The following is a 22,101-nucleotide window of genomic DNA, read 5'->3' as shown; positions in this document are numbered from 1 at the left end:
ACTTCTTTCAGAAGTACAGACCAATCTTGACAGTATGGCACACAAAAATAAGAGCATATACTAGTGCAGCTGCACATCTTTATCTCAAAAGGTCAGTTTCAGCCCTCCTAATATTCAGAGTAATGGAAATCTTGCACATTAAAACAGTAGAGAGATATTCATAGTTCACTACATTTCTTGCTCTAGAAATCACTATTTCCTCATGCAAACTTAATGCAGACTGCAGCAGCAACAATGTCACACTGACAGAATTAAACTACTCGAGGTGATTGCATCAACTTTTAATACAAAACTCAGAGCCAGCCTACTTTTTTATATCTTTTTCTAACTTTGTGTTCCAAATCACTTAAGCTGGCCATGAGTTGTAAGCTGAGGTATGTTTACATGGATTGATTACATTCAAGTATTACTTTGCCATGTTCTTAATCATTATGCTCAGGATTCTCACTTCCAGCCCAAAAATCAAATCAAATCAGCAGTAACTCCCAGCTCAGCACATGCAGAATGAGCAATGTCCAGCTGGGTAACTTCTGAACTTCCAGCAATTCTCACTGCACTGCCCAGGCAAATCGAGGTGTGCTGGACTCCCATTGCTGCAAGGCTGCAGGCTCAGGGAGCAGCTCCCTGCTCCTGCAAAGCTCATTTGCTAGGGCTAACAATCAGAAACCTGACCTCTTAACTTCTGTGGTTTTATTTGAAATTGAGCTGATATGGCTGTTTTCTAAAATTTACCTCTACTTCAACACCTGCAAAGGCTTCACTTAAGGACAAATGATTTTTAATTTGCATACAGCAGGAGGGGAATAACTTCCCATATGAGCACCTGAACCAAGGGGGCTCAGAGGGACAAAACCCCAAAGTGGTTCATAGCTGAAGTACAGAAAGTCGTCTGCAACTTGAATCCAGGTCTTAGTCACAAGATAGAATCCACTCCTACAACCTCTGTTCTTCAGTTCAGAGAATGAATAATGTTCCCATTAGACAATTTAACCATCTGCTAACGTATTCAATTTCGCAATTAAATCTAAAAAGGCACCTAAGAAATTGTGAAAAGATATCCAAGTTATAAATGCTGAAGTGCAGAAAATGGGGGCTACACACTCATTTAGGCCTTTCAAGATCTTTATCCAAGGTGAAGTAAACCTGACATTTTGTGAATTATATTTTTACTAATTTTATTACTAATGTCTGCTTTAGTATCATTTTTTTCACACTTCAAGGAGCATTCAGCATGCTTTCAGCAAAGCCTTGAAATGACTGTTGCAATCCATCTGCTGTCTCAGAAACACTTGAATTGAGCAACACCTATGGTTTTGTTCCCATTGTTGCACATTTACATTTGGTCTATATGACACCATATGGAAAAATCTTGTTTGCCTTGCAGCTCTTTGCTTCACAAACTCCTTGAATACGCACTATTGAAATTTTTAAATGAAGGTTTAACCTAGAGCCTGAACATGGAGGGAAACATGAGAGAGAGATCCTAAGCAGTGGTTTGGTTATGTCTGACTGAAAATAGACCTTGAGAGGAACTGAAAGAGCTTTCTCAGTTTTGTCTGACTGGCACATCACCACCATATTCCAAAAGCAAATGGACTGTTCAAAAAATTGCACTTTGCCAGGTGACTTCAAAGAAGATTTTACAAAAACGCAAATTAACTCACAAGTTGAAAAAAAATCACTGTAAACAAACTTAGTCTTAATTTCATCAGATCTGCAACTGAAGATACAAAAGGAGTTGAGGAAGACAACTGAACTAACTTTTTTTTATTATTATTTGTAGCCCAAGCTGCCATTACTGTTCTGAAAAGTTTGTTTCAGACAATGATTTCTTGGTGTTCATGATAAGTAAGCTTTAAAAAACAGAACAAAATTAAAAGCTTTTCCCCAGAGCTGCAGTTCCATGTCAGTCTAAGCCAACAAAACTGCTGGTTGTGAGTCAAAGGGCAAGGGTGGCAGCAGGACAGTCAGATCAGGTTTGACAACTGCAGAAACAGCTCCAGGGAGCCCATTAGAAGAGGCAGTTCTCCCATTAACCAGTGCAGAGGCAAATAAAGTCAGTTCTGGCATTTTCCAGAGCCACAGCTAAAGTGCAAACATTTTCCATCAAGTCTCCACACCAACCCCATCAGCTGAGCTGCCACTAGAGCCTCCCAGACCAGCAGGGTTTATATTATACCAGCTAAGCTGCACAACTGCAGCTCTTCATGCAGCACTTGCTGCAGCCACGATCTGTGTCCTGCTCTGGTGATCCTGCCAGGCAGGTCTGTCTCTGAGCATCTTGAAGCAGTCCTTGTGACAGTGCAGCATGCTTCTCATTGCAGGCAAATGCAGCCTCTCCTCAGAATGCTCCACAGCTTCACATTCCTCACCTCAAACTATCAAGCTACAGTTTGCTGTTAGAGCGTTTGCAAAGTAGACTTTGGGAAGAGCAAAGCAATGACTCCATTCATGAGTTTCCCAACAAACAAATGTTGCAATGCTGCTTTGATGAAGTGCAGCCTGCTGGCCTCAATGTGCAGGTTTAATGTTCTAAGAGATACTGAACTAATCAGGATCTTAAAAGAAGTTAAGAGCCATGGCAAACCCTGCTCTTAAAACAGGCATTGAAAACCTTTCGAGTTTGATGCTTCCATCGTTATTGAGAAATTCTACTTGTGGATTTTAATAGTTAATTTTGAAATAAGAGTGGCATTGCATAGCCATTAACCAACAGAAGGTTTAACAAGACACATCTTTAAAAAAAAAAACAAAAAATCAAATGAACAAAACAGAACAACAACCACCAACTGTCCAAAAAACAACCACCAACCAAAAACCACCAACCACAACTCACACGAATAAGTAGGTACAAAACTCCACAGAAGCCCAAAAAGGGCTAATTAAGCAACTTCCACTTTAAACATTCTAATAAATACTTCTAAATTAAGTGTAGCAAGAGAAATGGCAAGTTTCTGCACAAAGAGCTGCATGCACCCAACGGGAGGCCTGACGTGCTCCAGGCAGTGCCTAACTGCACTAGGACAGGTAAGGATGTGCATGAAGAGATGAGAAGGAGGAAATCATATTTACAGCATGCAGACAGCATATGGGACTGCACCAACTGTAGTGTAAATGGGGAAATAAGGACAGCAATTACACTTCTCCATGTACTTGGATCATCAGGCTAAGCATATACACTGTTGCCATATCTATTTTAAATTTTGGTTGTCTGCAGACTAGTATTGCATTTATTTTGGGCTTAAATTATTTCACTTGCAAATCTAATAATCTTGGTAATGGAGCCTTTCTGGAAAAACATTGTATTTTAAAAAAATAGGGTTGAGACAGTTGTGTGCCAATTATGTTTTATGCTTTGCTCGATAAGAAAGCTTATTTCCAAAGCTGTACCTCTTAAGCTTCCCTTAGGAAAATGTTAGTAGATTAGGAGTGCATTGGAATAATTTCAAAAAATCCTTTGCAGCTTTCCCTGCATACATTTGGTACCTTTAAAAAGTGTCAGATAGACTTTATCAGAGACCAAGCCATCTGTGCAAGTCCTTGCTACTCCACTGGTATGGGCAGGAGTGCTTGGCAGTGTCAGCATAATCTGTTTCCTGCACATACAGCAAGGAGAGCAGTGAGTTTGGAAGCAAATTAGAAAGTGTTTTTTCCTAGGAAAATAGACTGAGATCACTTGCTAAACTTGTCACTCGAACAGGCATTGGAGGGACTTGCAGGACCTGATGAAAAAGGAGTTCAGAGCATTTCCCAGGGTGGTCCCTGGCAGAGCCACGTGCAGCTCTGCAGCTTGGTTATCAAAAATGTGAGTTGTTGACTTCTGAGCTTGGAATTTTTAGGGAACTCAGCTTTTGCTTTATTGGTATAACTTTTTAAATATCATGGAACACTTCAACTGGAAAAACTATATCAAAACAATTCCTGACATAGGAAGTGCGGACTTGGTCTCAATTTTATGCTTAGATACAAGCAGTGGGTTTGAGCTCTTTGCTCATCACAGTGGCAGCACAAAGCAGGTTTGCTGGATAGCAACACTTGATGTGCACTGAATTGCTGCTCATCCTCTGCCCTTGCTCCAGGTTCTCCTGAGTGCAATGCTGAGCTTTTCACGCAGACACGTTGTGGAGCTGCTGAGACTGAGTGAAAGCTGCTCTAAAGCTCTGAGTTGGGTCAATGAGGAGTACCAAGAATAGGCCTCCTCCTTTCATGCCTCACTTCCTCAAGAGAGACACCTTTTTATTGTGACAAGATCCACCTATGCTCTCACTGAAGTGCAATCTTGGTTTTTACCCTTTTAACTACAGTCACACACTTTGAACCTAGAATTAATCTTTTGTTGTAACCTAAATATTTTCTCTCAAGAGGAATAATGACCAGCTGACTTGGCACTTACAGCTGGTTTTGAAATCACCCTAAAAAATTAAGCAGAAACTGCTTTGAGAAATTTCTTCACCTTAATACTTGTGCACATTTTTTTTATTCCTGCTTCCTTGCTTCCTCTCTGACACTGTATGCAAGTATAGCCTAATAGCCCTGCACAAGGAGAGGCTCAGGTTCTATAAACTTCTCTTGTTCTTAAATGCAAAGACAGCTTAGGTAAGACTCTTAACTGCACGTTGGTGGTTGTACAGAACATCTCTTGCTCCTGTGGGTACAGTAAACACTGCAATAAGTGTCAGACTCCATTTGGATTTTCCTCCGAAACCATTTGAGAAGTCCAACTGGCAGAATGCATCTGTTGCGAGAGGATCGATACACTTAAAAATAAAGCAGAACACCCACAGCAAGTTGCAAGAGCTCCAGGGGATACTGGGCAGTTCCTTGCAAATGGAGTCTATTGCCTTGGGTAGGCTTTGAGGAAGTGAGAACATGTGCATTTGCTGTGTTTGGGTTGTTTTGTGAGTAGTAAGAAAAGCCTCACAATACCCAAGCAACCCAAGCCAGCCCACAAACACACTGGCAGCAGAGGGGCTGCAGGGAGCCAAGGGAGCTGGAATGACTTGTGAGGATATTCATCTGCCAGTGCTCAGCAACCTGGAACTTGGTCACAGGGATCATGTCAACAACCGCTCAGAATAATGTTGTCTGTCTTCCAAGACACAGACCTGCTAGGAAAGAGCAAGTACTTGATCAGAGCAGTATTTGATCCCTGCTTTACAATGAGTTGATGGTAAAGTCACTTTTTCTCCCTAATAATAAATGATGTGATAGTAAAACTTGGAAAAATGAGCAGTGCTGCTGTCATAGCAGGGAACTCTGCCTTTTCCTCAAAGAACAGAAATTCAGCATTGAATAATTTCCACAGGCATGGACCATACTGTAACTCAACAGCCAAAGAATATTGGGTTAAACAATGCACAGCTGCTGTGTGACATATGAGACCTTTCTGTTCTTTTCCCTATTCTTTCCTGTTTATAACAGCATCCTTAGCAGATTATTTGTCCTTTGGGGAAGTAGGAAATGAAGCCCCAAGTGAACAGAGAGGAATTACATTGTACTGAATAATGAGGAAGGCCATGGTATCATTTGACTTCAGCACAGGTGAGAGTCCTTGTTAAGAAGAAACTGGAATTCAGGGCAATTACAGAAGCTTGTAATAGGTTATGGAGAATCTGTTATCTTCTGCCAAAGGAGATAAGCAAAGAAAAAGATGGTTTATCTTAATATTTAAGTGTTACACTTGCTTTGGTTTCCCCAGAACACTCCCATGAATTTTATAAAGGTTTCTCACAAAGCAATTGTCTTGAAATATCAAATGTTAACTGATGGGATTACTGCTTATCTTATAAGTCATTCAGCAATTAGTTTGAACCACAGAACACTATAAACTAACCTTAATGGATTTAGGAAGCCTGTCCTATCCACCCAAGCTTTGTCTGAAGTTCAAATGTGATTGCATGTTGAAAATAAAAATTACCTTTCTGGTTTGCAGGCAGAAATTGTACCAAACCCTTCTGCTGTACTCTTTACCTTTCTAGATTGGGAACATCTCCATCAAGGTACAATAAACTGGAGAATGAAAATGAAAACTCACTGCTGTGAATTTGTTACTGTAAATTTAACTTCAGTGCATACAAAATCAGAGAGCAAAGCTGCTGTGTAGCTCACAGAGAGGGACAGATCCAGCCTGAAGGATCTCAGTTCACTGAGTTGGTGTGTCAGCTGTTGAACTTGGCCATCCAACACGGGGTTACCCTTTGAGTTTCAGGTTCTGGACTCAAACCTGTTGTTTTTCTTTTACCCACTAAATGCAGCTGGCACAAAAATTGAAATATATATGGCATCAGTGTATACTGTTAGCCTGATGAGCTGTTGTCTTCTTTCTTCCTTATGGAAATTCTTACCTGTTCTAATACAACTGGAACATATAACCACTTCAACTATTAATAACTGTCAAGTTCTCATCTTCTGTACTCACACAATTACAAATGCAGACATCCAGCACAGTTCCATAATGAACCCAAAGTATTTCAGAAGTTACTCAGATTTAATAGACATAAAAATAATTCACAGCAAGAGAAAGAACATGAAAAATCAAAATGTAGACAGGAAAGCAGAAAACTTGATCCTGTACAAGAATTAACTACTTGTATTCTGTTATTTGGAATCTAGAATCTAATGAATTTCATGTTGGCTTTGTATTTGTTCCTGACAAAACTACACTCATTAAAAAACACAAAGCCACAGGCATCTTTAAAGGTCATTATAATAACCATCATTAGCTCTTACCATATTAAGAAGGAGTAATGAACTGCAGAACTAACATTTTTCCTGATCAAAGTACTTATTTTGTCTTGTTCCACCACCCCTGAGAGCCCAAACTGAATTCATACAGAGCCACTCGTGACGACACAAATGACAAAAGGTGTCCATGGGGACATTTAAGCTCTCTGGTTGTTTCCTCTCATCTTCATGCCTGCACATGCAGTTTTCTGTGACTGCAGCCAGGACAGAGTCATTAATGTTTGACTAGCTAACCCCTGAGCAAAACCAGGCCTGTGTTCCCTCAAACCAACCTGCACCCACCAGTCCTGCAATTCCCTTGGCCTTTGTAACCTGAAATTCCAGCTGCTGCTCTGCTGGCTGTACAGCAACAGCCCTGCAGCTCCAGGGGTTGGGATTCTACAGCACTGATCCCCAAATAGCTCAAACTTCCTCATTTGGAAATCTGCTCTAAACTGTCAGGTAGCAGTGCTCAAAGTTGCACAACCCTCAAGCAAGTTCTCCTGTATTTATTCTCACTCAAAGGGCCAAACTAAATATGTTAATGGGGTCTTGTTATAAAAAGAAAAGTTCATATTCCCACTGTAAGTAGGACAGCAGTAAGTGTGTTAAGAAATATATATATTTACACACACAAAAATCACCAAGGAATACAAGACAGGACTTTTTCCAATGACATTTCTTTTTTAATCTGTCACTTTTAAATTTGTTTCAAAGGTGGAGAATGTAAGTGTAAATTGTTATAAATTGAAAATATTTTTTAGTAACACTACTCAGAGAACACTTGCAGACAGCAAACACACGTTCACCATATCTATTATTTTCTCCAACACTATTTTGTCTCCAATGATTCACTCTGAGGATCACAAAAAGGAAGGAAGCCTTACAAGAAAGCCACCTGCCACCAGCAGCACCTTGACACTGCCCTGGTGTCACTGCAGTGACAGTTTGCTGTTTACCCAGGAGGAGCCTGTAGCTATTAGAAACCCTTCAGAACATTTCTGTCTTGCATAACAGGGAAGGTGTGGTGACTTTGCAACATGCACTACACCTTAAGGCCAAATATAGCCACACCCAGGTGAACCAAAGACCTTCAGGAGCTGTGGCAAACACAATTCCATGGGTGGCTTGCTCCAGAACTGAACTTTGAAGGTATTTCTCAATTTCTATAAACCAGATGAGTCCGTGATTTAGATCAGGATGTACATTACAATATCACTTCATTGCCACAGCAGATCCTTTTCAGATCTCTGCTGCTTTCACACCATGTCCAACTAAACAGCTAGCAGGAGAGGAGGGCTGAAAAGCAGTGAAAATTTCATGGTACTGGTGAATGAACTTCAGATCAATTAATACGAAAGGAGGAGTTATAATGAGCCATAACTCCAGTGTTATTAGCTCTAGCAAATACTCAGAGAAGAGTAAACAGCCCATACTGCTCCCTCAAGAAAGCCGACTCTTTAATTGTCACCCCTTTCTCCCCTAAAATTAATTGGTACCAGGTATAATATATTTGCCTTCCAGACTGGCAGTATTACTTTTGTCACACAACATCCCACTTATCTACATGTTAGGAAGTTACACATCAAAGTGGGAATCCTTGAGGTGCTCCCTCCACCAATACTGTAGCAAAAAGCCACTTGATTCACTTGAAGTAAAAGCTCAATTTGATACAAAAACAATATGTGAGTTTAAGACAAGTTAGCTTTGTCCTCCTGGAATTTTATCAACTGCTACACAAATACTAAAGAAAGTTTTTCAAGTGTTAATTTCTCAAAATTACCTACTCTACCACCATAGCAAATTTTATGGGAAAAAAAAAAAAAACAACCCTATTTCCTCCTAAAGAAAGTTACTATATTTAACAAAAAAAACCCCTGAATGTAAAGAATGATGTCATGCAAATTGTAAGCAACTGCATAAAACCATTCATTTTAGTAATTTCCTAACTTCTTGTGGTTTTAAGGTTGAACAAGTAAACTGATGAAGAACCAACTGAAATTGCCAGTTACTTCAGCAGCAACTGCCATTGCTTGTTCTACTCTAAATTTGGACAAAGATGAAAAGAACCAGAGGGAAGTCATTAGCCATTATTGCTTTATTGCTTACATCTAGAGAACCACAAGTGATGCAGAAAATATGAAGTCACCTTGTAACCATCTCCAAGTTTTTAGGCCTATTTTTCTTTCTAGGAGGTCACCAGCAATCCCAGTGCCATCAGCAAGCTTTACAGGCTACTCGTGACACAAAGTTCATCCTAAACACTTGGATGTTCAGCAGCACACTGCCTGCAGTCTCAGAAAGCACCACTTCTGTTGACAGGCACCCTGTCAGTTCTCACAGCTGCCTTTCACTCTGCCTAGGTGGAATCTGCTCGGTTTGCAAAGCTTCCTGTAGTGTACAGAAGTGCTCCACAGTTCTGTCTTACAAGCAGAAGTTCAGGAAGTTTCATTACCACACACAGATAGGCTTATCAGTGTCCCTATCACTTCACTTCAACAGTGGCAATATCAATTCACATTAAAAGCTAAATAAAGCATTTACCTAAACATCACACCCAGCATGCCCTGCCCTCCCATGGCAGCAGCAGGGCTCACCAGAATAATTCTCATTATTATTTAAGTTTCATAAGACATTAATTTTACTCAGTAATGGTTGCACCCTATTCACTTGCTGGAATATCCTGACTTTGTAAGACTGGGACTTTTTAAAACACAACATTTTGGTGCACTTTTTCCTCAAGCATACACTTGAAACAAGAACTCTCTGCAGGCGTGCACAGATTTCACTCAGAGACTCTGTGATCTCAAATGTAATCCATTTTATTTGATTGCCAAAAATCTTTGCTCAACCTGACTCATAGTTCATGTATGCAGTAAACAGATATCTAAGGGAGTCATGCAAAAAGCACATGGCTTTTTTTTTTTCTGGTAGGTCCTGCAGCACCCTCTCTGTCTGACAGAGACTGCTAAGCACAATTTAAATCACTCCTTAACTCCTGCACTGATATGGGTGGTGCAACCCAGCTGGGAAACCTCTTCCCAAGCACACCCAGCTGATTTCTGTTTTAAAGCTACTTCATAAAAGCATTTATCCCACTGTCTGACGCTAGGTTATGGTACATTAGTCAGAACGTTGAGTTCATAGCTTTTGATTCATCTCAAAGCTCACGAGGTTAAAAAAACTACAGCGTTAAACACAAACAATTTCTACTTTTACAACAAAATATGAGAAGCTCCTTATTGGGTGAATCACCAAATCCACTTGCTCTCCAATTAAAGGAGCTCTCTCTTTCCCCTAACTTGTTTTTCAGGTTACACACATCTTTGTCCTAACCTACTGTTCAAGGTCCCATCACACTCAGAAATGTCCTTTTTAGTGGAATATCCACTGAACAGCTCCCAGCCAGACCTGCAGGGACCCTGGGGCTACAGCAGTGGGTTAGCATGGCACTGGCACACACATGGCACTCTGCTGATCCTAAACTGATATGTTATCAACTTGAATTAAAAAGATCACCAAAAACCACTAGCCATGGGAATTTCTAGTTGGACAGTGTTCTAACATCCCAGAGCACCACAAATCCTGTGACAGCACCTCTTCTCGAGTGCTGACTCACAGAATCTCAGCTGTTTGAAAGGATCTCATTCTTTTCTCAGCTGCCCAAACAGCAGGGACACCCACCAAATTTACACACTGAAGACTCTGCCCAGGCTTCAGAACTTGAAGAGCTCCAAGAACACTGATTTCAGGGTCTCTGATCAACCAATACTTAATCATCCTTCACATTATTTTCCCCCTTTTATTTAGTCTCCTTCTCCTTTTTATAACCTTTCTCTCCCCTTCTTCTGCCATGAACTACTGTAAGAAGTCTGACTTCAACTTGTCAACCAAAGAGATGCTCAGCTTGCCCAGTCCTTGGTAAGTCACACCAGCTCTGTCAGACCTGACAATTCTGAGCACTTCCCATTTCCTAGGTACCTGACAGAATTCTTTATTCCCCAAATGAAGCATTGAGGAGAGCACGTAACATCTCAGTTAAGCATTAACCAACAGAGGAATCCCAGCAATCTCCCTGACAACCTTAATTTAGTCTGTTTTCCCTAGCAGAGCAGACATACTTTTAAACAAGCAAAACAAGCATGTTGCCAAACCCATGTCACTGCTCCCTGCCACCTCATGCCAGCCTATTCTCAGGGCTGACGTGAGATCAGATGATTGTTTGCCAAAACAATTCACATTTTTTTCTGCCCATTTCACTGTAAAAATAATGACAAAAATACCAGGTGCTTATTCCAACCTTTAGTCCTTGTGCCAGCAAAAATGAGGGGGGAAAAAAACCAACCCAAAACACCAACCCAGAGCTCCCTGAGCAGCAGTTATGGGTACAGGTGCTCATAACACAGACATTAAACTTCAGTCAAATACTCCAGTTCACACACTACTGCTATAAAACCAGGAACTAAATTCTCACTGTGCAGTTCTGTCACATCCAACAAACTGTATGAAACCTGAACATCTCTCCCAGCTACCTAAAGCAGGAAATAACTGAATTAGGAGTTCTGATTTAGTTCCCTTTTAATGATTTGTGTGTGTATATATTCATCAACTGTCATAGACAAATCCTTTAAAGCATTGTTTGGATTTGCAGCACAGATTCTCTCTCCACAGCCCAGTCTTACTTCCTGTCAATCAGGGAAAAGTGCCACCAATGAGGCTTCAGCCCCTAAAAAATCCCCAACCAACCAAACCACAACACTTCTGCAAGCCAAGCACCACTGCTCACCTTTTAGTTTCAGATAATGAGAAAAGGGAAATAAAAACCTTCCACCTTTCTATTCTGGTTTCCTTTCCCTCAGGATAATGACTTCAGTTCCTGGCCCTGTGTCACCTAGAGCAATTTTTAGTCTATCTTATAAAAATCATTCCTCTGGACTTCTTCCCACTGATTTGCCTAATTTCAGCTCCTGAGCCAGGAACCAAAAATACCTTCTCCTGTCTATGTAGCTGCACCTCTCCCACCAAGCCCTTGCTCAGCACTCCCCTGGATGTGTGAAATAAGTTCTGGGGAAGAGACACACTCCTGTCAGCACACTGCAAGCTCCTTGAATTACACCCAACACATGACAGAGTGCAGCTTGATTCATCTCTGCAACTCTACCGACACTTGATGAATTCTAAGTTATGAATATGAACCAAGAAAACCTCCACACCCAGATCTAAGGAATTTCGTGGATGAACTCAGTGACAGCTCAAACAGTGTGGCTTCTTTGCCACAAGTGCCAGGTACACCTTTATCTAACTTGCACAATGAACAGAACGGGATGAGGAGCAAATAAACCTGCTCTCCCACTACCTGAAGATATTGGCAGCCTCAGCAGAACCAGCTCCTCATTCAAAATTAAAGCCAGCAAAATTTAGTAGCATTGCTCTGCTATATAATGGATGAAGCCTTTCCCTAATTACAGGCTTGTTCTTGCCTTACAAATCCAAGGTAATAATGGATAAATCTGGCTGTCCAGTCACACCAACTCCATTTAAAGCACACCTCAATCCCATCCCTTTTTTTCCCCTCAAAAGTAAATCTCTGCTCATGTCAGTTTTATGCACCACTTGTGTACATCACACCCAGTGTGAATAAAATCTGCCTTCCCATTCAACCCACTCAGTCAATTACACCATCAAAGGCCAGTCACTTATCAAAGGGCAAAACTGTCTTTCAGAAGGCTCTGATTTGAGCAGCATACCCCTGCTCTGATCCAGGGTGCTGCTGGACTGTAATCATCCACCCCCTCAAGACACAAAAGCACATTGCTGTGAATGAAGTCAAATATTAGCATAATGTTCTTTTTTCCACTGCATGTGACAATGAAAGTTTATTCTAGTGATTCTAGAATAACTGAATCAACCTTGCAATGGAAATAGTCATCCTGGTCAACCCTATTTTGAGCTCATTTCACTTTGATTTTCAAATTATGTGATTCTATCATAACAGAGATTTCTCTTCTGCTAGAGCAAAATTCAAATTCATGTCCACAGCTTCCACACAAGCACCTCCCTGGGTGGTTTTTCAATCAGTTCCCTTCAGGAATCTTCAGGAAGCCTTCTTAGCTACTTTAGCCAGGAAATAGTAAAGGTATTATAAACAAACTCGTTCGTATGAAGTTTATGCTATGCAAGGAAACACGAGTTTGTTTCCAATGACACCATGAAACAAAGTAAGACACCATATTTGCTTATCTTTTGCCAAGATACACATTGTCACTTTTAATACAAGTGCACTTGGAGTCATTCAGGCTGTCATCCTCTGAAACAATTACAACTTTCAGTAACTTTTCTATGCCTCATGGTTATATATTTAACAACTTCCCCATATGCTTTCTAACTTTGTTTTCAATGACTAAGAAAAACCAAACAACCAAACATGGAAAACCTCAAACAAACATTGCAAACCCAACCTTCAATTGTCAGGCTGATTATCTAAAAGCTCTACATTCACTGAAAAGAACAGAAGATGGGAGAAGCTCACTACTGACTTAGTTTTACCAATATCTGTGCAAACCCTTGCAACAGACTAACCAAAGTTTGTAACTAGAACTCTCGCCAAGCAGAAGACTCAGGAAGTGTTCAGTGTCTGCTACACTGTTGCTCTTGCAAATACAGCCGAGAACTAGCTACAAATTACAGCCTCAACCTTAGGCCACGTGTAGCTAACAGATGTAAACAACCCAGGTAAACACTGCAGATTAACTGCTTTTGCTTGCCATGGCATTATGAAGTGTGATACAACCCAGTGACGCTGCTCTGAGCTCTACCTGCATCTCAGCTTATCACATCTGTAAGCAAAACAATCAGGGCACAGCCATAATAAACAAACCGCACTGCTAAAGAGGATTTATGTTCAGCCTGTGTCAAACCTTTCCAAAAAAGGCCAGAAAGCACCCAGTTTTTCCATTATTTCCCCATGAGGTGAGAAGTTCCATAGGGAAGCACGTGGTTTGCATCATGAGCAGCACGGCTCTGCATTGATCAGCCAACAGCCGCGCCCTGCCCGAGCCTGGCCGGCCGGAGCACAGCTTACCGGAGCTGTCCCTGTCCTGTCCTGTCCCTGTCCTGCCCCCATTCCTGTCCCTGTCCCCGCACCGCCGCCCCGAGCCATCCCCGCCTGGGAGCGTGGGAACTCCGGGCGCGGCCCGCGGCCCAGCCCTGCCGGTGCTGCTCCGCGGAGCCCCAGAGCCTGGGCAGCCCCGGGGGCTCCAGCGAGAGCCTTCCGTCCCCGCCGCGGCACCGAGCCCCCCGCAGTGCCCCGCAGTGCCCACGGGCAGCGCCGCGGCCGCATCCGCCCCTCCGCCCTGCTCGAGCGCGGCCGTTCCCCGCCCGTTCCCCCCGGCTCCCGCCGCGCTCACCAGCTTGGGCTTGTTCCGGCTCTCCTCTTCCGCGGCGCGCCCGCCGCGCTTCGGGTTCATCCTGCCGGAGCTCAGCGGCTCCTCGCCGCCGCCGCCCGCGCCCGGAGCCGCCTGTCCGTCCATGGTGCCGCGGGCCCCGCGCTGCCGCCGCCGCCTGTGCCGCCCGAGTGCTCGGTCACGGCCCCATCAGCCCCATGGGCCCCCCGCCCCGCTCCGCTCCGCCCCGCTCCGCTCCCCCTGTGCCGCGCTCCCTCCGCCGGGCGGCTCCGCTCCGCTCCCCCCGCGCCTCCCCCGGCCCGCCGCCGGTCACGCGCACGCGCACGGCCCGCCCGGCCCCACCGCGCCTGAGCGAGCACCCGGGAGCATGCGCACTGCGGGCGGCGGGGCGGGGCAGGAAATGGCGGGGCGGCTGGGAACGGGCTGGGAACGGGCTGGGAACGCCCCGGAGGGCAGCGGGAGGGGAGAGCTCGGCCGGGCCGGGAGGGGCTGGGCACACCGCGGGGCGTGGGGAGGGAGCCTGGAGAGCGTGTCCTGTCAACACCTGCTGTCCCAGGTGCTCCCCGCCCCGCCCCGCCCGGCCTGCCCTCGCACACTGCCGGGATGGACAGCCTGTGCCAGGGCCTGGCTGGCCTCACGGGGAACAGTTCCTTCCCAATACCTCATCTAACCTGTGCTCTTTCGGTTTGAACCCACTCTCCCGTGTCCTGTCGCTCCACGCTCTTGTGAACAGTCTTGCCCCGTTTTTCCTGAGCGTTTCCAGCAGGTGCTGGAAGGTCACAGTTAGATCTCCCCAGAGCTGTCTCTCTTCTCCAGGCTGAGCAATTCCAATTCTCTCAGCTTTGCTTGCTAAATGATGCTCAGCAAACAGTCACGATCTGTTGTTTGGTGGGACGAGGGCAATGCAGAACTTCGGAGTTCACGTTCAGATCTAAGTGCGTTGGTTTATTGCCAGGTGGGAGAAGTTCCCACCTCAGCCCTGGGCTCGTTATTTTAGAAAGATACAAGACAAGCAGGACAGTAGAGTGAATTTTCTGCTCTCTGTCTAATCCATAGTGCTGTAAAGCCTGAGATTCAGGTGGCTGTCTGCATTTCTTGTGACTCTCTGAGGCTTACCTGAGTACTGGGTGAAATATTTGTCTTATAAATCCAGCAATGAAAACCTGTTGATAAAATCTGACAATACCAGCTTTCAAATAAAATGACAGCTCTAAAACTGGCAGGGGTCTTAAAATCAAAGTAGAATCTTGGCAGCAGAAGTTAGTGGGTTATAAAATAGGCCAGCTCTGTCTAGCTGCTCTGTTCTAAACTTTCCTTTGGGATGCATCTCTTCCTTCCAGTACAAATCTTTCTTTTTTTCATTTTGTTGATTGTAACTTTTGAATTTTCTAAATTTGCCACAATACTGCTCATACTGCATTAACCAAGAGTTCTTCAGTAGAACCTTTACATTGAACTAACCTCTTAAGATTCACGAGCAGCTGGCACAACATGCCAAAAAATAGTTTGTGGTATGAGTGAAAGCAAATGCATGTGTCAGTAATTGAGAAAATTGAGCAAATGTACATTCAGGCCTTGAGTTAATTCAGTTTTGATGGAGTAAAACTCAGATCATATTCCTGATTTAACCAAAACACACCAAAAATCTGAATTCTGGTGCAGGGACAATGCACATCTCACTGTAAACACATTTCCATTTCAGTGCTGTACACTGAAATAACTCCACCCTTGCCTAAGTGATGGAGAAAAGATGTGCAACCACCAGGCTGCAGCTGCACCATGTGATGAAAAGTCACCCCCCCAGCTGCTCTTAGTTCCTCTTCCTGGCTTTGCCTGCTCTCCTGGGACAGATGGCTGGTTGGTTAGCAGACTTAGGTCATTTTTTTAGCTCTGATTTACAAATACTTTGCAAGTCTCCATATAGAGTTTTCAGCTGCGGCTTAAAATTGTTGTGTTGTACAAAACATTGCTACAGGGTTTGCTGGAGACCTGCTTTTGAAAAGCTTGCTGTAGATCGAGTGTCATTAGATCTACTTCACAGCCTCCTCAGGAGCCTGCTGTTTTCTTTTTGAAAATGTTTTTAGACATATTGCTGCATTTTAGTGTTATTCCCCCCACCCCACTCCAGTTTCCAGGACTGAGAGGCAAATATTCCATGTATGAACTAAGGACCTTTATGATCATAACTCTGCAGGTAATTCCAAGCGAAAGGACTGAAGAGAAATAATGTAGCTACACCAATGAGGAAAAAATTAAATGGTAAAGCCCCTCAATACCAAAACAAAACAACCAAAAAGCTCCCCAGAAAACCACAACTCTGCTGAAGGCAAGCAGATAAACCTCATTTTGGCAGACACTGCAATGCAGTATTTTGGCTCAACTCCGAGAGCAACAGTGTGGCCTGAGGGTGGAAATGAATAGTTGTACAAACTGTTCTTAACTTGGCTTCATCTCTGAAGCAAATGGATTTCAGAACTATTTATTACAAATATCATTTCACAGCACTGAAAACATGGAACTCCAAAAAGCCACTGCTCTGTAGCTGCTGACATTTCTCCTTATGGTTTCGTGTGTAATCTCAGTCCCACTCAGTCCCACAGCCACAGCAGCTCACAGAGACAGTGGTCACACAATTATCTTACAGCAAAATGATCAGAGACTGATAGGCATGAGATATTTTGAGCATCCCCAAAACATGTATTGTTTTATATCTGAACTGGGACAAAATAAGCCTTTGAGGATGACTGGCTAAGCCAGCAATATGAGACCTTACAGCTCTATCATCTTCCCTCTCAACAGATCAAAAGTTCAGCCATGCAAGGTTGCAGGAGGGATGTGCTCCAAGTACATCTGAAAAAGAAAATTATTCTGGATTTATGAGAATTCAGTGACAGAATTTCCATTTGCCAGAGAAGGCATAGACTTCATCTTAATAACTGCAGTTGACAGATCACCAAAACAGGTATTCAGTGTTCAGTCCTTGGGAAATTTTCTGTTCTCCACATTTCTAGAATTGAAGAAGAAAGCTAACAGTGTGTTGAAGTCTTTGTCCCAACTGCTCTGGAGGAGGAAAAAAAAGGAAAAAAAGTAATTGCAGTGTATGCTACCAGAAGAGCAAACACACAGTATTTAACTTAACCACGAACAGGAAATATGTTGCCAAGTCACCCAGTAGGACATTCCCCAGCTTTTCATCCCTAAATTCCATGTCATTAGCACAACCACTGTACCACAGAAAACATCCCACAGCCCTTGCACTGCTCCTGGTGAGCTGCAGGCTTTTCTCTCTTCCCAATCAATGTCACTGCAGTCAGTTCTTCCTCTCCTATCTCTTCCTCCTTTTTGCAGTTTTAGTTGGAATCTGTTTACATTTAGGAATTTTTAAAATTCCTGAATTTATCTTCAGAAAGAAGTCAGTCTAAGCTTCTTTACATGAGGTGCATGAGGAGGTAGTAAATAACAAAAAAAAAATCATGGGGTTGAATAGCTTAACAGGTGGGAAAATAGGATTAGAAGTGTTAACTACTAAGCAATTAAAATAAATGAAGAGTGTTAATTGCATATGAATAGATAGTCTCTATTGACAAAATTACCTCACTTTCTCAAAATACTCTCTTTGACTACTTAGTAAATATTATTTATTTGCAAACTTAAATCCACAGAAAATCCACTCACTCATAATTCCAAGAATTACTTGTTCACTAAAGCTTCATTTAATCTAAACCAATAATTTCCTAGTTTTCTAGAGGCAATAATTGAACATTCCATAGTGTTTCTGAAAATTAAGTCACACGAAATTACTATCACATGTGTATAAAACTTATTAACGATTTGAAGGTCCATTAAAACATCCTCTATTAACCTTTAAACAAAGTGACACTTCCCATTACAATCATGCACAGTAGCACAAATGTTAATTAATACCACAGGTGATTGTGAACATTCCTTGCAATGGAGAAGGACTATAGCTGCAGCAAGGTTAATTCTCCATGGCTCCAGTTTGGTTTTAACCAGCTGAGATTGCTGCCCCACACTGCATTTATTGGGCTGTAAACTCTGCAGTTCTAAGGTAACTTAGAATTTCGCCTGCACTCAGTGCTAGGAAGAGGAAGTTGATAGTTTCCCACCTATTGTTCAGGAAAGTTTCCATGTTGAATATGGCAGGGAGGTAATTGTGTCTGTTCTCCCAGCAAACCTCCAGTTCAGCTCCACTTACCAAGTCCAGCTCTGATTTAGAGCCTCCAGCACTGCAGCTGGATGAGCTACACCATAGTAAATGATACAGTAAAAGTGTGAAGTTTGCTTTCATCAAGGCACTTTCTTCATTAAGCTGAATAATTGCTTTAATCTGAAAAAAGTCATTAGTGATTTTAATTTACACCAGGCTAGGCTCCTCTTATATTTAGGAAACAACACATCAATACACTTTTTAGGTTTACATTTTCCAATGTGTTACTTCTTTGTTATGAGCATTTTCCCTCCTTGAAGCAATTAACTGATTTGGGTGAATTGTGTTCTCACTCTTTTCTCCATTTTGACCACTGAGTCTATAATTCTCGATCACAACTGGGTTTGTCTTCTCTGAAAGATTTTCTCCTTTCAGATTTTAACAGAAATGTAAGAAAACCTAATTTTTGCTCAATTCGTGTTTTCTAGAAACAAGGTACGTATAAAAAATTGCACAGGATTACTTCAGAGAACAATGGAAAAAAATATACGAAATCATTTTGCATGATTTTGGGCTTTTCCCACAAGAAAAACTAAGCAAACAGCTGATACATAAAGTAGTGGTAATTAGTTAAGAATTGATTCTGGATTTTTCCCTTTACTTTTTAATTATCCTATTCCGTAGAATAGTCAGGACTTTTTGCATTAGTGCTTTTATTTTTGTCATGTTTTATGTTATAGGATTCAACTGCTCTATGTGAGTAAAACACACTTATATCTCATAGTACTGAGTTTTCTTCCAAGCCTGAAAGAAATGGAGATTATCTGTACAAAGAGAAAAAAATGTTAACATTGCCACTAACTACTAGATCTCAGTTTTTAAACATAAAATTATTATTACTCATATGTGCTACCCTACCTTACAATTTTTAACAATATAGTACATCTTTTTGATTTAGAGTCAAATCCCCGTAGTAATTGTGGATTTAAATAGAGTATTCAAGGTCTCGGTAAAAGCTACTAATTTTTTACTCTTTTTCTGTCATCTCTGGTGTTTCAGACAGCAGCACCTCTGTATTGTCTGTCTGACAGTGCAATTCCATCATTGCCTGCAGTTCTGCAGAAGGAAACAGAAAAGCTGGTTTTTCACACTGTGACTTTTTTCCTCTTGAAGCTTTTTCTCCTGGAGCTTTTTCTCTCTGTTCTGCACATCCCCCTCCAGACCCATGGCTGAGTTGCACAGCTTATCTTGCTGTGGGATCTTCCCCAAATTGTTTAGAAAATATCTTTTGATGTTCCTATCTCACAGCACAATTTGCTTCTCAAACACAACCCAACAGTTCACTATAAACTCCTTTTATTTACTACATGACTTCCCTTGGCCACATTCAGCACCAGAGATCTTTCTATTTATCCTTTTGTACATCTTCACAGCTTTTCACAAAAACTGAATACCACAGCCATTCTCTTAAGAAACCACGTTTCTGTAACCACCCAGAGCAGGACAGAACCAAACTGGGTATTTACTGGTCAGGCTGCTCTACATGGGAACTTTCCTACTTTGTTTATTTGCTCTACAAAGAAAGCTCTGTCATGGGCTAAAAGTGTTTATCATTTCTGTACATGACACAAAAACCTAATAAATCAGAATTCTACAGTGCAGGAAATGAATAATTATCAGTGGAGTAGCTTTAAGTGTCTCTTACCATAGCCCATACTTCAACAAAAAGATTTCAGGGTGGAAACAAAGTTCATTTTGATGGAAATAATGCACATGGTGAAGGCATTAGTAATGCTAATGAAGAGCTTCCAGGCAGATGGACAAAAATAGGTCTGATTCAAGCTAAGGATCATGTTAAGGAATCTTTGTTCAAATTGTTCAGTGGAAGAATTAGATAAAAACTTGTGGAATGCTCACCCATGATAATTGCCTGTTCAGCATATTAATTATAGTTTGATTTGCTAGAAAGAGAAGGATTCTTATTTTTTTAACCTGTTCTGCCCTTGTGTGTAGCACATATCATTTGTGGTGGTGTTTGGGGGGACTTCCATCACCACATCTGCATCAAAGGATTTTCCATTTTTAGTGAAGTTAGCTGTGCTAACTCCGCTAAAGCCCATTTTGGGGGAGAAAAATAGGACACATTTTCCAAGTGTGTCCTTTCACATGAGCTAGCAATGGGATTTTTTAAACAGCTTCTTTCAAGGGGGATAAACCAGTTATATGATGCAATTATTTAGTACATAAACTGATTTTGTTATATATTTTCACCATGTTATTTAAAAGATTGTCTTAGTTCAATATCTTGAAAAGCAGGTATTGCAGCTTTGAGGAATGAGAAAAATTCGGCTGAGTAGGAATGTATTTGGTATACTCCCTATGTTGGTTTTGGTTCACTCAATACTTGTGTTTAACTTAAAAGAATCTTTAGTAACTCTCACTGAACTCAACTGGGTGTTTGTCTTTTCTGAGGGAAAACCCTAGCTCTGAAGTGTGATATGCATCCTTGTCATCTAGCACAGTTCTAGCAAGATGGTGCTGTGGGAAATATTGCAGAAAACAAGGATCTTCTCTTCTTCTACATTTTGGGTTGGTTCTGAATTATTCTTCCTTTTGTGTCTGTTAGTTCCTTAATTCTTGCTCACAGTGAACTTACTTGAGAAAAACAAAATTCTGGAGCCTCTGATAAAAGTTCTTTGCTTGTCCACTTCATCCTTTTTATAAATGAGTGAAGATGGCATGTGCTAAAATAATGACAGTGAGAAGCAGGATTAACTCTGATCATCTCCTGCACATGCACAATTGTTTATTTTTAGTCAGACAAGTAGCTGAAGATGAATTTGAGGCTTGGCCCAAAAGAATGTGGTTTTCCCACTAGGAGAACACACATTATACTTCATTTAGTGTAAGAAGAGGTGACTCTCAGGGTGGCAGTGGTTTGTATTTCCCTCACTTTGTCCACATGCAAAGTGTATTTGTTCAGCAGCCTTAGCACTTTATGTGATACAAAATGAATAGGGGAAAAAAAAAGAATAGTTTTCTGCCAGATTAGTTTGCTGAGCTAATCCACATCTGTAGTATCCCTAGCTCTGACAAAAGGAAAGAGGAAAATGTGGCAGTGAAAGATTACCAGGCTAACAGTACTGTACTCACCTTTAACTCTCCACTAAAATCGCTCTGATTCATGAGATGTGACAGTTTATGCTGTGAAAATTGGCAGGATTTCTGTCCCTTCCTGCTGCCACGTTGACTTAGGGACCAGCACTGTGCACTCAGGCTGCCACAGTTCTCAGCCATGTGTTTTAAGATCAATTGAAATTGTGCAAAAAGGGCAAAATCTGTCGGCTGAGGGCAAGTTAAGCTCATCAGCCAAATCAGTGTATATTATTGCCTATTTCTGGGTCAGAACTCTGTCACCATGTTCTTTATTGAGCCTTCAGGGATGGGAAATATGAATCCAAAGGTGCAAAAGCCTCTCCTGCTCCTCTCTGGAGGAACAGAGCCCAAGCACGTGGCAGATGCTTTTTTATTGCTTCATGCCTTACAGGAAGGTGACACAATGCTCCACTGACAAGGATGGGACAAAAAATCCGAGTTTCTTTTGCAGGAGAATATGGGTTCAATTTGCAGGAATGGTTACTGTCCAGTTTTTCAACTAGCCTCATGTTTCTTACAGTCTTAAATTTTCAGAATAGAAATGGTGTGGAGATCTGGGGATGAAATTGTCCACGGAGGAGACAGCAGGAGGAGAGAGTTAAAATCCAGAGGAAAGGCCACTGAAATGTTCACAGACAGCTGGAGAGAGGT

The 22,101-nt window shown here is 42.0% G+C and overlaps 1 protein-coding gene and 1 long non-coding RNA gene across 7 annotated transcripts in view; one reads left to right on the top strand and one right to left on the bottom strand.

Moving 5' to 3' along the window:
• DIAPH2 (diaphanous related formin 2) overlaps positions 1 to 14,344 on the bottom strand; it is a 166,892-nt gene extending 152,548 nt beyond the window's left edge. For 3 of the 5 annotated variants that reach the window (XM_085060716.1, XM_085060717.1, XM_085060718.1), the window contains exon 1: positions 14,130 to 14,343. In XM_085060716.1, the coding sequence (XP_084916842.1) occupies positions 14,130 to 14,252 (123 nt within the window). In that variant the 5' untranslated portion in view covers positions 14,253 to 14,343. Of the gene's footprint in view, positions 1 to 14,129 lie in introns of all 5 variants that reach the window. The other 2 variants (XM_085060720.1, XM_085060721.1) reach the window with 2 other exon arrangements.
• A 271-nt stretch (positions 14,345 to 14,615) lies between these two features.
• LOC146437592 (uncharacterized) overlaps positions 14,616 to 22,101 on the top strand; it is a 72,131-nt gene continuing 64,645 nt past the window's right edge. For both annotated transcript variants that reach the window (XR_014852305.1, XR_014852307.1), the window contains exons 1-2: positions 14,616 to 17,088; positions 21,971 to 22,099. This is a non-coding gene — a long non-coding RNA (uncharacterized LOC146437592). The remainder of the gene's footprint in view (positions 17,089 to 21,970; positions 22,100 to 22,101) is intronic.

Source organism: Lichenostomus cassidix, chromosome 4A (assembly GCF_008360975.1).
Source record: "Lichenostomus cassidix isolate B80296 chromosome 4A, HeHo_3.0, whole genome shotgun sequence".
NCBI lineage: Eukaryota > Metazoa > Chordata > Aves > Passeriformes > Meliphagidae > Lichenostomus > Lichenostomus cassidix.
This window is presented reverse-complemented; position numbering and strand designations above follow the sequence as displayed.